Source organism: Salmo salar, chromosome ssa25 (genome assembly GCF_905237065.1).
Source record: "Salmo salar chromosome ssa25, Ssal_v3.1, whole genome shotgun sequence".
Classification (NCBI taxonomy): Eukaryota; Metazoa; Chordata; class Actinopteri; order Salmoniformes; family Salmonidae; genus Salmo; species Salmo salar.
Window position 1 is genome coordinate 14457627 of NC_059466.1, and position 18312 is coordinate 14475938.

At 39.9% G+C, this 18312-nt stretch overlaps 2 protein-coding genes across 5 annotated transcripts in view; both read left to right on the forward strand.

The window, feature by feature from the left end:
• The window catches only part of myo3b (myosin IIIB), a 97883-nt gene extending 94755 nt beyond the window's left edge, over positions 1-3128 (forward strand). For all 4 annotated transcript variants that reach the window (XM_014173241.2, XM_045707613.1, XM_014173244.2 and 1 more), the window contains one exon: positions 2538-3128. The gene's annotated coding sequence lies outside the window, so the exon portion shown is untranslated. The remainder of the gene's footprint in view (positions 1-2537) is intronic.
• A 4176-nt stretch (positions 3129-7304) lies between these two features.
• On the forward strand, positions 7305-9619 carry sp5a (Sp5 transcription factor a). Its single transcript, XM_014173247.2, has 2 exons — positions 7305-7656; positions 8078-9619. The coding sequence occupies exons 1-2, from the start codon at positions 7606-7608 to the stop codon at positions 9149-9151; spliced, it is 1125 nt and encodes a 374-aa protein (XP_014028722.1). The 5' UTR covers positions 7305-7605; the 3' UTR covers positions 9152-9619.
• Positions 9620-18312: the final 8693 nt, after the last annotated feature.

An 18312-nucleotide genomic window follows, 5' to 3' on the forward strand; every position in this document is an offset into this window, starting at 1 on the left:
GTTAAACAAATAAAAATATATTTTATATTTCAGATTCTTCAAAGTAGCCACCCTTTGCCTTGATGACAGCTTTGCACACTCTGGCATTCTCTCAACCAGCTTCACCTGGAATGCTTTTCCAACAGTCTTGAAGGAGTTCCTACATATCCTGGGCACTTGTTGGCTGCTTTTCCTTCACTCTGCGGTCCAACTCATCCCAAACCATCTCAACTGGGTTGAAGTCGGGTGATTGTGGAGGCCAGGTCTGATGCAGCGCTCCATCACTCTCCTTTTTGGTCAAATAGCCCTTACACAGCCTGGAGGTGTGTTGTGTCATTGTCCTGTTGAAAAACAAGTGATAGTCTTACTAAGCACAAATTAGATGGGATGTTGTATCGCTGCAGAATGCTGTGGTAGCCATGCTGGTTAAGTGTGCCTTGAATTCTAAATAAATTACAGACAGTGTCACCAGCAAAGCATAACACCTCCTCCTCCATGCTTCATGGTGGGAACTACACAAGCGGAGATCATCTGTTCGCCTACTCTGCATCTCACAAAGACACGGCGGTTGGATCCAGAAATCTCAAATTTGGACTCATCAGACTAAAGGACAGATTTCCACCGGTCTAATGTCCATTGTTCGTGTTTCTTGGTCCAAGCAAGTCTCTTCTTCTTACTGGTGTCCTTTAGTAGTGGTTTCTTTACAGCAATTTGACCATGAATGCCTGATTCGCGCAGTCTCCTCTGAACAGTTGATTTTAAGATGTGTATGTTACTTGAACTCTGTGAAGCATTTATTTGGGCTGCAATTTCTGAGACTGGTAACTCTAATGAACTTATCCTCTGCAGCAGAGGTAACTCTGGGTCTTCCTTTCCTGTGGCGGTCCTCATGAGAGCCAGTTTCATCATAGCGCTTGATGTTTTTTGTGACTGCACTTGAAGAAACTTTATAAGTTCTTGAAATGTTCCGTTTTGGCTGACCTTCATGTCTTAAAATGATGATTAACTGTCATTTCTCTTTGCTTATTTGAGCTGTTCTTGCCTTATTATGGACTTGGTCCTTTACCAAATAGGGGTTTCTTTTGTATACCACCCCTACCGTGTCACAACACAACTGGCTCAAATGCATTAAGAAGGAAAGAAATTTCACAAATTAACTTTTAACAAGGCACACCTGTTAATTGAAATGCATTCCAGGTGACTACCTCATGAAGCTGGTTCAGAGAATGCCAAGAGTGTGCAAAGCTGTCATCAAGGCAAAGGGTGGCTACTTTGAAGAATCTCAAATATAAAATTTATTTTGATTTGTTTAACACTTTTTTTGCTTACTACATGATTCCATATGTGTTATTTCATAGTTTTGATGTCTTCACTAGCATTCTACAATGTAGAAAATAGTAACAATACAGAAATAACCTTGAATGAGTAGGTGTGTCCAAACATTTGGCTGGTATTGTATATAAGTAACAACAAGTTAGACAAGCTAGTCTTTCTACATGTTGTATTGGCTTGACCACATGCCAATGTGCTCATATCTGAGTAGTGACAACTTTCACATGCAGTAAGTTAGTCTGCAAGATGTGCTCTTGTCCCTGGCTGGCATATCACTCAGCCTAATTGCCTCCTGATATGATATCTCTGTTCCTCATCTTTCCTGGCAGATCAGGCTGTGACCCTGAGAATTATTATGGGAGGGCTGGATTACCACACACAGGGTGGGCTGAGTAGGTGAAATGACCTGTCCCGCCTTCCTTGACCTCGGGCCAGCCTGCACATTGCCATGGCTTTGCTTTTGAAAATGTGGAGATCCTCTGCTTCATAAGTTGGGGGAGAAACAAGAGTTGTATCGCATTGCAGGGCAAATCTTGAATATTAGTGAGACCAAAGTTGGAGCTCTTCGATGTTGGGGGCTGTGAACAATGGCAGCTTTCTGTCAGAGAGCAACTTCAAAGGTCTGCTGAGTGACTGCTCTGAGTTATACTTTGTTGTAGATCACTGAGGAAATTCACAGATGTTTTCTCATAGGAGACGCCATTATAGCGGCTCAAGTATCCAGTAGCCTCGAGCTCCTCTCTCTTGCTCTCTCCCTCTCAGCCCCCCTCTCTCTGCCTCTCTCATGTCTCTCGTGTGAGACAGATGTGGAACCTGTTTTCTCTCCAACTGTCCAGAGAATATGAATAGTTAAAAAGGGGTTCATGTTGTGGCATTAACCCCCAACTTCCTCACAGCTGCAGTTCTAACTGTCAATGTGTTCAATGCTATAAGACCGGATGCAACTACACTTTCACTTACGCCACATATTCGCGATTTTGGAGGGAATACTTGTTCCTGAAATGTGAAACATGCCCTATGAATACAAGTGAATATTCAAAAACGTTGTATATAGATGGAATAAGCCATTGTGCCTAGAAATGACCCCTCTGTCCTCTGTTGAAAAAGCATTTCAGTGTTTCATTTCCATGTCTTAATTCTCTGGACTTGAAGTCAACTATGTTCAAGTAATACAAAGGGAATTTATGACATATTGTAAACTGGCTTGGTCTCTCTTTCTTTTACAGATTGCCTTCTTTAAACCTGACGTCAACCAAAAAGAGCTGTATATTTTGTCAGAGCTGAATTGTACTGTATATTGTAATGACCGTGGATTATTTATTTTCCTGTAAGTGGATGTGAAAGCTGTTCTTTTCTTAAGGGATTGTGTGTTTACGTCTCTGCATTTTGATTAGCAATATGAATTGCCCCAAAAAAGTGATTGTGAAGGCCATGATCAATATTCTTCATTGATGTCACTTATCCAAAAACATGAAATTGATATAAAAGTGTAAATAGCATGGTTTATCATACAACTCATGCTAAATCATTTACCTTAAGTCACCTTTAGTGTAATGGCTGGCTTTAATTGCTGTTATTTTTTCAATGTATTCCACTCTATACAGTATAATGTCAAATATCAGTTTATTGTAAACTTGTAATTCACCCCCATGTGGAATCAGTTGTAGCCAGTAGTACTTGCAGATTGGCATTTTTTGGTGAACTCACTGCATACTGATTTTACATGTACATGTTCTCACTTTCTTTCTTTGTATCAACATTGTTTTGTACCATTCTAATAAAGTGATTAAAACAAATTAAAGATACTCACAACAATACTCAAAGCTTTGCCTTTTGTTCGAACTGTCCGTAGGCCTACCACACAGGCATCTACCCAGGTCACATGTACAGTACAAGATGCATTCATCGTTATAAACCATTTTTATGCCAGAAATGTATGTTTTTAGACTATATAGAATATCAAACTATATGAATATTTGAATTTTAGTTGGTTGTAAATGTAGTACACTAATGGAATTCATATGAAAACAATAATGCACTTTCTCTTCCTCAAGCCATGTTCTAACTTTATATTAGCAAACACCACTTCTATGGCAGTCTCTCTTGTATTCATATAGTTTAGTGGATTAGTGGTGAGATTATTCTTGGAAAATGAAGATTGCTGTGTACTAAGTTATGCAGCAACAATGTGCATAGGAAATGACATCCTTATTGACATGTTGTGTAACTTGGTCTTCATTGACCATAGTTGTAAATACGATTCATTTAGGCATCAGGCCTTAACTCATTTCAGCTATTCAGTGTAGCTTCCCCACTCTTGCAAGCAAGCAGCCTATGGCTTTGCAGAGAAACAGGGTTTCTGCGTGGCCCAACAGGACTCCCCCTTTCCCCCATGACTGTGTGTAGAGCCGTGGGAGAGGACCGGAACATTAATCCCTTCAAAGGAACAGATCTAATTCTAAATCAGCTGCTCCAAAGTATTTGAGAGGACAGTGATTGTTTCTGCAGGGAAGCCTGATAATGATCACTGTGTTGATATAGAAGAAAACTTCCATTGCTCTACAGTTGAAGTTGACTAGACTACAACAGTTTTACAAAAGTTTTGAAATTATTTTCAGTTATGTATTTTTTGTTACTTAATGAGATGGTTTATAATTCTTATTAGAAAATACATTCCTTTATAACAACAAAAACCTTAGTTTCTTTCTTTGTTTTATTTCATCTATTTACAAACACTTTCTGTCATTCTGAAGGCACTAAGCTCTTACATGCTTATGTTGTTGCGACCTGGTCTCAGAGCATTTCGTAGTATTACATACGTAAATCTGAGACACTCCCAATAAGGTCTTATATAGTGATGTTGCTGCAACCTGCTCTCAGAGCATTTTGTATTATTCTGTACATAAATCCGAGACACTCCATTTAATATGATATGTTACGGTTCGTATGTTTACATAAGACAGATGGTTATAAGGCAAAGGTCTAGAAACCCAAAGGTTGCAAGTTAGAATCTCATCACAGACAACTTTTGCATTTAGCTAATTAGCAACTAGGGGAAAGCAACTTTTCAACTACTTACTACTTTTTAACTACTTTGCAACTACTTACCATGTTAACTAACCCAAACCCTAAACTTAACCCTTCACCTAACACTAACCTTAACCCTTTTAGCTAACCCTAACCTCAACCCTTTAACCTAACTCCTAAACTTAACCCTAACGCCTAAAACCTAGCGTAGTTAAAATATCGTAACATATCATACATTTTGCAAATTCGTTACAAATTGTATGTTTTTCAGATTCGTAACATATAACGCGTTTTTCAAATTCGTAACATATAACGCGTTTTGCAAATTCATAACATATCATACGTTTTGTAAAATCGTTACATATTGTATGTTTTTCAAATTCGTAACATATAACTCATTTTGCATATTTGTAACATAACTCGTTTTGCAAATTCATAACATATAATACGAATTGTAATTCATAACATATCATACGAAATGGGATATGGACATCCACAAATGAATACATACCATATGAAATGCAACATATCAAACTACACTGAACATAAATATAAAACGCTACATGCAACAATTTCAAAGATTTTACTGAGTTACAGTTCATATAAGGAAATCAGTCAATTTAAATGAATTCATTAGGCCCTAATCTATGGATTTCACATGACTGGGAATACAGATATGCATCTGTTGGTCACATAACTTTTTTTAAAGGTATGAGCGTGGATCAGAAAACCAGTCAGTATGTGGTGTGACCACCATTTGCCCCATGCAGCATGACACATGTCCTTCGCGTAGAGTTGATTAGGCTGTTGATTGTGGCCTGTGGAATGTTGTACTACTCCTCTTCAATGGCTGTGCGAAGTTGCTGATATTAGCGGGAACTGGAACACACTGTCGTACACGTCAATCCAGAGCATCCCAAACATGCTCAATGGGTGTCATGTCTTGTGAGTATGCAGGCCATGGAAGAACTGGGGCATTTTCAGCTTCCAGGAATTTGTACAGATCCTTGCGACATGGGGCTGTGCAATATCATGCTGAAACATAAGGTGATGGCGGTGGATGAATTCCTCGACAATGGGCCTCAGGATCTCATCATGGTATCTCTGTGCATTCAAATTGCCATTGATAAAATGCAATTGTCTTCGTTGCCCTTAGCTTATGCCTGTCCATACCATAACCCCACTGCCACCAACATCAACGCTGTCTGCCATCTGCCTGGTAGAGGTGAGGATTTTCCTACTGAAGTCGGTTACGATGACGAACTGCAATCAGAACAAGACCCTGGTGAGGACGACGAGCATGCAGATGAGCTTCCCTGAGACCGTTTCTGACAGTTTGTGCAGAAGTTATTTGTTTGTGCAAACCCACAGTTTCATCAGCTGTTCGGGTGGCTGGTCTCAGACGATCCCGCAGGTGAAGAAGCCGGATGTGGAGGTCCTGGGCTGGCGTGGTTACACATGGTCTGCGGTTGTGAGACCGGTTGTACTGCCAAATTCTCTAAATCGACGTTGAAGGCGGCTTCTGGTATAGAAATGAACATTCAATTCTCTGGCAACAGCTCCGGTGGACATTCCTGCAGTCAGCATGCCAAATGCACGCTCGCTCCTAACTTGAGACTACTGTAGCATTGTGTTAAGTGACAAAACTGCACATTTTAGAGTGGCATTTTGCTTGTCCCCAACACAATGTGCACATGTGTAATGATCATGCTGTTTAATCAGCTTCTTGATATGCCACACCTGTCAGGTGGATGGATTATCTTGGCTAAAGAGAAATGCTCACTAACAGGGATGTAAACAAATTTGTGCACAAAATTTGAGTGAAATAAGCTTCATGTGCATCTGAGAAATTTCCAGTATCTTTTATTTCAGCTCATGAAATATGGGACCAACACTTTACATGTCACATTTTTTGTACAGTTTCTCGGATTTACGTACAGAATAATACGAAATTATCTGAGACCAGGTTGGTCCTTGGCCATGAAAGCCCAACAAGCTCAAGGCAGAGATGCAGGCAGGGGGTTTCAAAATTGTTTCCACTTTCTTGCGGATGGGAACTCCTCCCTCCTTCCCAGGTCTCTAACACTGGCACAACTTCTTAGAAAACACACATAGAGACATCACCCTCTCTATCTGCCACTTTTGACACCTGGATCAATTAATGGCTATCTAAATAGATGACGGTTAATACTCTGGTAGTTAAATAAGTGAAGTGCTACACCAGTTGCATTTCGTTACTGAAAGTAGCCTATGGGATATAGTTGTTAGGCTACTGCTTGTATCACTTTCAACTTATCCGATAGCCAATTTTCCCAATAGTGCGTAAAAGTCACTTTACACACTAGAACGCAAATGACACCACTATGGGCTTTTGAGGTTAACTATCAAAGAATGAAAGAAGTGAAGTGATATTGACATTGACATGTCTGTAAGCAGGCCAGGGTATAAACTGTAATCTTCTTCCAAGACATGTTGTAGTCTGCCAGTTCACATGTGTTGATTAATAAACTATCAGGAGCATTTTAGTTCCATTGGAAACACGTTATCAACATCATAATTGTTTGTTATAATAAAAAAGTATTTCATTTATATTTAGAAAAAAGGTAAATACTTCCCCAACGACATTAACTTTGTGTTGAGACTTGATTTGCTCTCATTAGCTACTCCTCTTGAAGTTATCAAACAGCTATGCGCCAGGAGATCTCCAGAGATAACAATGTTACATTGTCACATAGGGTTGTGCTACAAATCCTTAATTACAAAAAGAGGATCAGATGACTACAGCATCCAATACCAGGGTCTCCAGGCGGCATGGGGGTCTTTGATCAAGAAAATCCAATTATTTGTGTATATACATTTCCCACATAGTGATTACTTCATTAATTGTCCCGCCTTTATCTCCTCCCTTCCCATCCCCCCTAATAATCAGCTCTTTTATCCAGACCAACAAACACACCATAGGAGCTTTGTGGATTCAAAGGATTTGCTTTCCCCTCTCATAGAGCCGCTATTCTTTGATGATTGGGCAGCGGCAAACTTCAAAGTAATAAATCTTATTTCTGACTGGCTGGCGGCCCACCAAAGTCCTTATCAAATTCTAAGAAGTGATCCCTCACTCTCCAGATAGTCCAAGGATATCTCGAGGAGAGGAAGTATTGAGAGTGAAGACTTTACCACGTCAAGACATTTTTCTACGCTTTTACATTTATCTCAAGTAGTTTTGATATTGTGATCTGTTTTTAACAAAAATAAAAGAGGACGTTTACCATGGCAGCAGTGGCTGTACTGCGGAATGAAACACTCCAGGCTTTTCTTCAGGTTTGTTCAAAACTTTTGGCTCTCGTTGTGGTTTTATTTGTCCTTCTCAAAATATTACTGTATGTACACGGTAGTTTAAAAAAAATATGTTTAGACCGCGCGTATTGTTAGTTATTACGCGTGTTGCGGATAATGCGAATCTGAACCTGTTTCATCTTTAAAAACGTATTGTATAATAACGGAAATGTGGCTGTTTGATTTACTGTATGTGGCGAATAATAACGGATTCAATGATTATGTTACAACTATATGTTTGTATTGTGATCATTTTGCTGGAGTGAGAGTGCATTAAAACTAATATTAGGCAAATCAATGTCGTTTTAATTGCCGGAGTGTCATTTTGTTTTTCAAGACAGTTACAACTCTGGTTTAGAGCCAAGTCAACACATAATTAATCATTATTTGTTTTACTTATATGCAGGACCGCACTCCTAACTCTTCTCCAGAAAACTGTAAGCACTCTCCACTGGCGCTCTTAGCTGCCACTTGTAACCGGATCGGACACCACCACGGATCAAGTCCGGCGGATTTCCTCCAGGTTCCTTATGACACTACTTTAGGCTCGCCGTCGCGAATTTTTCATCCTTGGAGTAACGAGGGGAATCCTCAAAGCACTCTCTCTAGCAATTCTACTTTTGGACTATCATCTAAATCCCAGCTCCACATTCAAAGTTCATTTACTTCCCACCACGAGCTCCCTCTCACCCCTCCAGCGGACCCTTCATATCCTTATGACTTTTCTCCAGTGAATATGTTACCGTGCTCAATGCAGTCGTTACAGTCCTCGTGCCCACCCACCTACGTCCCTGCTGTATCTTACGCAGCGCCAACTGCCATGCCAGGTTTCGTTACGGGACATTCTGGCCTTGTGCACCAGCAACAGAGGCAGTTGTCCCCTAGCCCAGGAGAGGACATTCCGTGGTGGAGTCTCCAACAGGGAAATCACGTCAGTCATCACCACTCAATCACCACTCAATCCCTTGGCCACCACCGTTTCCAACTGCAGAGGGGCTTGGTGATGGGGCATACAGACTTCGCGCAGTACCAGACTCAAATCGCTGCCCTCCTTCACACCAAGTCCCCCCTCGCAACAGCCCGAAGATGCCGGAGATGCAGGTGTCCCAACTGTCAGTCCTCCACCTCAAACGATGAGCCCGGCAAGAAAAAGCAGCACATCTGTCACATACCAGGGTGCGGGAAAGTTTATGGCAAAACTTCCCATCTCAAAGCGCACTTGAGGTGGCACTCGGGAGAGCGTCCATTTGTTTGTAACTGGCTTTTCTGTGGCAAGAGTTTCACCAGGTCTGATGAGCTGCAGAGACACCTGAGGACTCATACTGGGGAGAAGCGCTTTGTTTGTCCAGACTGTTGCAAGAGGTTCATGAGGAGTGACCATTTGGCAAAACATGTCAAAACTCACCAGAACAAAAAAAACAAGTGTCATGAGAAGACGTTTGATCATCACGTGAAAAGGGAAGATATGAGGAACATGTAGTAGAATTCATTAGAGTCAATTTGATATCATAATCAAGATAGTGCAATATAAGTCCTTTACTTAGTTGAAGTACAAACTGACATTTCCATTCTTTTTGGTTACTTTGTTTTTTCTTAGGTACTGAAAAACTATTTCTCTAACATTGCAGGTCTGTTTAGGATGATTTTTGTTGTTGTTGTATATATGACATCTGTCTCAAAGTTATCATGGGATCCTGGAGAACTTACTTTAATACCCCGATGGGCATTGTCTATATACCATATCAAGAAAGACAAGTTTCAGCTTGTGTTTGGATCATTGTCTTCGGTGGAAGATTTCACTTTCTTGTAAATAATATTTAATAGCTTTTGTTGAATGAAAGTGTCCGTTTTCGCTCCATGTGGGTGTTTTAGCATGCTCTTGAAAAGATATGCTATTGTTGATATGACCCAAATACTGTGTGAGAATAAAACATATACAAATGTCCCAGATCAGAATTAGTCTCATTTAATTTTTCCTCACATATTATCTGAAAGGAAATATATATATATCCTACAACTTCCACGCTGTTTCAATATGTTTTGTGTTGTAGTCATGACAAAGATATATAGTTAAAGCAAACTTTATATTGCTACACACACTATACAGTTACCTGTGTGAGGACTTGCGCTTTGATCCACCCTAGTTTACCATAGTCCGGAACATTCCCCCAGTGCTGCTGCTTAGACTGAGAATCTATATTCATATTAGGAGAAGTTGTATGCCATAATTGTGACTGAGAAGTTGGCCAAACCGATGATAAAAGAGTGAATCATGGAATTTTAGCATCGGCATCCACTAGCAACATGACATTTATCATTTGAAGGAATATGTAAATATAAAACAGTCCATTTCAAGTAACATGGAAAACCACACGAATGAAATGTGGAAGATTCATTTAGGCAAATATGGTTTTCAAACTCAAGACAAAATGAAGTTGCACCTGCCTAAGGATTTTATCCTGACCTTGATCAGTGATGTTGGCACATAGAGCTTGTAAAACCGTAGGTTCTCTAAGTTATTATTTGTGATAATGAAACTGGTCATAAACATCACATAAGCATCAGCCTACATAATCATGTCAGCACTAAATCAGCTAGAATCCTACTATCTCTGCAGATAAGGTGTCCAACTACAACTAAAATGAAAAGTTAGCGTATGTATGTTCAATTGTTATGACATAATAAACATAGTTGTGTTCAACAGCATAGATGGTTTTCAGCACATACGAGCTAGCTAGCTTCTTCTTGTGTCTGTTATGTAAAAAAAAAAAATGGCACCTAAGGTTTTACATTTTCTGTGACCCTCCAGATGAACAGAATAATTATTGCCCAAGACCAGTGCTTTTCCTGAGACCCAGTAGGAATTTATATCCACCAGTTGTTCCCAACCCAGTACATGAGAAATACTGTGTGAAATAACCAGTCAGTATATTGTCCATAACTTATTGGGCTACAGCAGAGATGATATTGAAATGGTACCATTTTACAGTGAAACGGTTGATCTGAAGAGGAATTTTATATTTAAATGGAGGTGTTATGAGCACCATATTGTTCTTAAGGCTTCTCTTCTGCTGTGGATTTCTTTAGAGAAACACATTTAGTTTACTTGGAAGTCTCACACGTATTTAAGTTCAAAATCGAAACTAAAGTAATGCAATGATTATACTGTAGGTACTGTATCACCAAACAATCATAAATATTGTCGCAAAAAAACAAAACAAGAAGCCATTGCAGGGCGCCTCTGAGAACAGTGAAGCACAGCTCCAAGCCCATAAACCTTGACATATCAGAAAAAACTCTGAGTCATGACGGACCTCTGTCATATGAACTCCGGGCTTGAGGCCCTACTGAAACCAATGCAGTGACCAGGTTCTGGGATCAGTTATAACGGCCGGCCTTTTCCCTGCAGCTACCGAGCATGTTTGAAATAATATGAAGTCTAAATAAGTTTCTACTTAAATCATCCTGTAAACATTGAAATGTTGGACACATGAATGCAAATGGGTATTCTAGCGCCACAAGCTTTTTGAGGTTTTTCAACTTGGCCTACGCCTGAGATCCAGTAACCCAGTGTTTGACTGAATAGGGACCTTAAAACTCAGTACTTGAGAAAATTCATATCTAAACACTTAATGAGATTGAGTGCTTCATCCAGCTTTCCCACAGGACTCCTCCACATTCCACGGACAAACAATAGTCATCATCTACAGTACATTCATGACACAAAAGAGGGGAGGGAAGAGGAGGGGGGTATGGTGAACCAAATACGTCGGTGGTGATCATAGAAAGGAGTCTTCACCATTTGAACTTTTAAGTCTTGATCCAAATTTCATGATCCTGTTATGAAGCGATGACTTCTAAGGACGCGTTGAACACATCCACGGAGGCTCCTAATGGCAGACAAAGGCTTTGTTAGCCACTGATTGGCTTTAAACGTCCAAGATAGCCATGATTATAATAACTGTGGAATTATAGAGATTGTTGGGGGGGGGACGTGCACGCACTGTAAAAACGAAGATCTAGTTGTTTCAACTAAATATTATTAAGTAACTGGTTTTAGGCTGTGTTTCTGTATGAGCACTTTGTGACAGCTGCTGATGTAAAAGGGGCTTTCTAAATTCATTTGACATCCTTTTCTCATTTGATTTGACATCCTTTTTTTTGTATACTCAACTTTTTGGTCAAAGTGTTACCTGAACTTAACATTTTTAGTTGGCCCAAACGTAGCACCAACATGAGAAAACGCAGGCAAAATTTCAGTCGACTTAAAATTATGTTTGCACAAATGTCTCATATGTTCATTCAACTAGAAATGATTATTTGGCCTAAAAAAAGGTTGTGGAACTAGTTACGCACACACAGTGCTTTTAATATACATTCTTTGAAACGTACATATTGGCATACATGATTACATTGTGCTTGTTTATTTACACAGTAATTCATATTCAGCATGTCCTCACCTGGGATTTGAACTCTCAACCTCTTGGGTCACAACATTCCAATCTTCCTGCTACACTAGGTTTGAGGGTGTTTTTTTACTGTATGGCTATAAATACAAAGCCTACTCACTCCAATAAGTTCAGTTGTATTGTTAGAATAGACTATTAGAGTCTGTCTGGTTGTCCATAGAGTTATTAACGTCCAATACTTAAGATGATTGTTTGTACAATTATAACACATCTTTAGATTTGATCAAATAGTTAATCATGTTGTTTTGATGTTCTGTATCTCTTGACATCACCTGACATATAGAGGTATACATTTACATCAGTGCAGTTGCTTGTAAAATGTCATTAAGGGAGTGCTAATCTTATTGCTAATCTTATTGCCTTATTGCAGAGAGATTCAACTCTACGATCCGATGAGATCATGGAGCCTGCTGGTTTTCTGGTCTACCTGATAATGAATTGCACGCACTTGGTGTCCCAGCTCTAAATCAGTCCCTGATTAGAGGGGAACAATGAACATATATATGCAGTGGAACTGGCTTGGAGGTCTAGAGTTGAGTTTGAGGGCCCTATTGGTTTGGTAAAGAGGCTGGTAATCTTGTTTTGTTAACAGGTCTTGGGGATCTGACCATGGGCATCATATCAGCTGGAGGTGGAATGGATCAGTTGTGCCAGACCCCTGGTGATAGGATGGGAAGTAGGAAGTACTGGTCTCCAAAACACCCTAAAAAAGTGTTCTTTTTAACTATACATGTGTCTGATATCCTAGTAGTAGTAGTAGCTTTGGTCTTGGTGGGATAGCTCAGAGTGTGGAGTGTGGTGGAGACTGGTGGAGTCTCTTCATGGTGGTGACGCAATATACCTCCTGAAGGCCTGTAAAACAGAGAGATGATGTGAGGTGGGGTGCAGGAACCAGGAAGACATGAGTGACAGGTAGATGTCGATGTATATATGCAGTGATTGGTTAGGGGGAGGAGTTAAGTGTGGTACTTGCTTCTGAACTTGAGCTATAATGAACTCATGACTTATTAATTAGGACAGCAGCAGAATCCAAAAGAGGAACACCAAATCCTTATGGGCAATTCTGAGTCTGTCGGGAGCAATTGTTTTGTAGAGAAGAGGTTGCCACCCTTTTGTATTATGACATAGACCTACTAGACAAGTTTTGTACCACAGGGACCCACCATGAGTCTACTATGACAGGAAGCTGAGCCAAGGCTGAGGTTGAAATAAGTGAAAAGACACAACACTTAACTTCCAACTATTTTAACAAGTGGCTATGAACATGTACACATGACCTGTAATGTAATGTAAACATATAAGGGGTAATTTTCAGGCTTACACCGTGACCACCTGGATCTCTGTCATAACCCAACAGAGGGACCGACTGTAAAGCCATGGGGCATTGGATAGATAGAGCCTACTTTCTCCCTTATCTCTAATCAGCATGTTATTGAACACGTTATCTTGATAACTGTTGACTTATCATTGATTAGGTTGTGCTTGCAAAGATGAAATGTAGTCCTCATTGAGGTGTAATGTAGCAACGTCTTATACTGTAAAACACCAACCATAGTAAAGCCACGTGAGATTTACTTAATTCCACTAATATCTAGAATTAATAACATCTTAATTCCACTAACATCTAGCCCAGCCGTTTACCAATATTAAAAACGCTGAAAATCTTCAATAATCCATAGTATCCCCAAAATTCAATGTTGAACATCGGATATCAACGCTGCAGGTGGATAAGTGAATTACTAATAGGCCATGTGCAATACAATATAATGGTGTATTAGACCAATCCATTTACTAAACAACATTTCAGTGACAATGTCTTCAGTCGTGGTACTTTTTAGTTCTAACACATGGATGTCACCATGATGCCTTATTTATTCCCCTAAGGAGCTTCTTTCGATCTTTACTCCATTATCCAATTGCTTTTAACTCAATAAAGAAAAGGTTTCTTTTTCATTGTTGGATCATAATTCCTCAGATTTTAACTAGCTTTTTTTGAGTCATTTACATTTTTATAAGAAAATTAAAGGATATAAGAAAATTAAAGGATTGTGTTTTTGCATATTTTAATTGGCTTTTAAGGAAAGAGGGTGCAGGGTGTTTAACCGTGCAAAATTCTTAAATTGGATTCTAACTTTGACATATTCTAGTAGGATAGGAAAAAAAAGTATGATAGAGAGAGAATTTCATGCCATTTTGATGAAAAGGGATCTAAAAAAGTCAGTACGTGACATTGTCTCACATCAAAACATATCAATTGCATGGTACATACAGTGCCTTCAGAAAGTATTCATACCCCCCTGAGTTATTCAACATTTTGTTGTTGAAGCCTGAATTCAAAATGGATTACATAGATTTTTTCTCACCCATCTACACACAATACCCCATAATGACAAAGTGAAAATATGTAGAAATGTTTGCTAATTTATTGAAAAAGAAATACAGAAATATCTCATTTACATAAGTATTCACACCCCGGAGTCAATACATGTTAGAATCACCTTTGGCAGTGATTACAGCTGTGAGTCTTTCTGGGTAAGTCTCTAAGAGCTTTGCATACCTGGATTGTACAGTATTTGCACACTATTCTTTTTACAATTCTTCAAGCTCTGTGAAGTTGGTTGTTGTGCATTGCTAGATAGCCATTTTCAAGTCCAGACATAGATTTTCAAGACGATTTAAGTCAAAACTGTAACTAGGCCACTCAGGAACATTCAATGTCGTCTTGGTAAGCAACTCCAGGGTACATTTAGCCTTGTGTTTTAAGTTATTGTCCTGCTGAAATGTGAATTTGTCTCTCAGGGTCTGTTGGAAAGCAGACTGAACCAGGTTTTCCTCTAGGATTTTGCCTGTGCTTAGCTCTATTCTGTTTCTTTTTATCAACAAAAAAACTCCCTAGTCCTTGCCAATGACAAGCATGCCATAACATGATGCAGCCACCAAGATATAGTGGTACTCAGTGATGTGTTGTGTTGGACTTGCCCCAATCATTTTTTACAGTTTTACTTTAGTGCCTTATTACAAACAGGATGCATGTTTTGGAATATTTGTATTCCTTACAGACTTCTTTCTTTTCACTCTGTCATTTAGGTTAGTATTGTGGAGTAACAACAATGTTGTTGACCCATCCTCAGTTCTCTCCTATCCCAGCCATTAAACTCTGTAACTGTTTTAAAGTCACCATTGGCCTCATGGTGAAATCCCTTGAGTGGTTTCCTTCCTCTCGGGCAACTGAGTTAGGAAGGACACCTGTATCTTTGTAGTGACTGGGTGTATTGATACACCATCCAAAGTGTAATTAATAACTTCATCATGCTCAAAGGGATATTCAATGCTTCCTTTTTTATTTTTACCCATCTGCCAATAGGTGGCCTTCTTTGCGAGACATTGGAAAACCTCCCTGGTCGTTGTGGTTGTATATGTGTTTGAAATTCACTGCTCGACTGGTGGACTTTACAGATAATTATTGTATCTGTGGAGTACAGAGATGAAGTAGTCATTCAGAAAATCATATTAAACACGATTATTGCACACAGAGGGAGTCAATGCAACTTATTATGTGACTTATTAAACACATTTTTACTCCTGAACTTATCTAGGCTTGACATTAAAAAAAGGGTTTGAATAACTTTTACATTATGGGGTATTGTGTGTAGGCCAGTGACACAAAATCTCAAATTAATCCATTTTAAATTCAGGCTGTAACACAGCAAAATGTGGACAAAGTCAATGGGTGAATACTTTATGAAGGCACTGTATATCAATAAAAGTATATAACTTAGTATAACCTTTATTCCCCAGATGGATGTAATGGTTTTATTCTTCACAAAGACCTACACATTCAGAGTCCTATGAATAAAACATAACCTTGAGAATCATGGTTATATCAACACAACATATTTTGTGACACTGGTTTGAAAAGTTGTGTAAAATGCTTGGATGTACCATTATGCCAACATCAGCGTGTACGTCCAAATCGTTTATGGCTTCTTCTCGATCCAAAGGATGCCACATTAGCAGAGCGAAGACATGAATGATTGCTGTGGCAAAGAAGTTGATGCCGATGACTGTTGTGACAGCTAAGGGGAATCCTCTGACAGCTGCTCCTTCAGAGGAAGACGAGAGAGAGAAGGATCCTACTTCCACATTCAGAAACAGTGAAGCGCTCAAGTAAAGATGGCCGCAGTGTCGTGGTGCTACTTGCTTAGTGACTGGGCTGGAGGTGAAAAGTGCATCATCGATTAAAAACAAGGGGATAGATGACCATGATAGTACGAGGTTCAAGTAGGAAAAAAATAATTCAAAATGTGTCTTGCATCTCATCACAAACAAGGCACAGCATCACATAAGCCTTAGCCAGCTGGGTTAACGCAGACCTGTTACTTTTAGCTTGAGTGACCATACCGAGTCAGGGCGTCTCAACTGAAAGACAGCACACTTTACAGGGAAGTGTCCCTGTCACTACCCAAGGGCATTGGGGTCTCCTTCGGGGGGAAGAAGCCCTCTAGGACCTCAGACACTTCCAGTACCACCTGGTCTTTCATCCAGGTAATAGTAGATCCATCAACCGAGGCCAGCGCAATTCTGCTTTGCAGTTGTTAGACGTCATGGTCGTTTGACTCTATGACCATGGGGGCTCTAACCTGATGTCCAAACCTTTTTTCACTGAAACGGAACATACATTTTGTTATCAACATTGAGCCTTTTCTCCAATAGGCCTAGTCTAGCTTTTGGTGAGTGACGACATTATCAATAATAGAGACTCATTTATGAACGGTACTGCCTAGATGTGTTTTTAATGCTCACGTTCCCCTTAAATGGTTTACAATAGTGTTTCCCTCGGCATTCTGTGGGCAATATCTCCGTGGTTATAATAGTTTCAAGGTGGTTTCAACACTGGGGTTTGAGGTTTATCTGGTTTCAATGGTAGGAGGAAGCGCCATCTCCTGGAGACTGCTGTTAATAAGCTCTATGCAACGCGATGAAGAGGGCTGCATCCTTCACTTTCCTTTGGATGTCAATGAAGATCTGACGTCGGATTTTTAACGACTGCCACTTGATTCATTATGATAAATGTATCAAAACAGATTAATCACAAACATGATACATTGGGATATTCAGGATCACATTGGCAGTATGTTGCCTATCACAATGACTTGAAAAATAGCCCAAATAGTGTTTGCCATAACAGGTCCGACATCGTCAACGGGAAACCGTTGGAGGAGCTGTCCAGGTGCTGAAAACTCCATAGAAGCACAGCCAAGATCCGCTGAGGTCACATGAGCTCAAGTGTGCTAAAAGGCGCTGCGTGGTCTGACGTCTGCATTGGCCGTGCAGCATTTACGGTGCTAGGCTTCTGCAGAAGTCAGGGCATTCATGCTTCTTGCGCTTCGCGGAGCAGCGCAGAGCTGTTGAGCAGAGCTGTTCGGAAGGAAGTTGTCAAGGAAGTGTTTTTGTATTTATACGGGACCTCCCGCCCCCACCTACGGTCAACCAACCATGTCAATGTGGAGCTATATGGCGCAAAACGGAGCAAACATTTGCAAGGTGCACGCCAATGTGTAATGGACCTCAATTTGGCCTCTGCATACCTCCTGTCAAATAACTTGCATACAGGGAGGGACCAGAACATCTGGTCACAATGTGGACACAGTGGACGGATAAGAGACACATTTTAATAACATGTGTAGCACAGGAGGCTGCTGAGGGCTCATAATAATGTCCTGAACAGAGCGAATAGAACGGCATCAAACACCTGGTTTCTTTGATACCGTTCCACTCATTCTGCTCCAGCCATTACCATGAGCCCATCCTCCCCAATTAAGGTGCCACCAACCTCCTGTGATGTGTAGACACATGTCTGAAAATGTGAGCACAATCAGAATATGGCCAAGATCAGGACATAGGACACATATTAGAACCAGGTGTAAACGAGGCTTCAGAGTCAGAAATTTTGAATGGCTTTACTTATTGACCTTACAGCCAAACATAATACTTTGACCTTATTTATTGATTATGCAAGATAATAGATGAAGATTAAAATTCCATGTGCCCAGTATTTATATGGATGATAATTTATGATGACGAATTTATATTTTAATTGATTGAAGGATTAAACCTGTAGTCTATAGACTAGTCTATGAATAGCTTGTTCCTTCGAATCTTATTCTTGCGC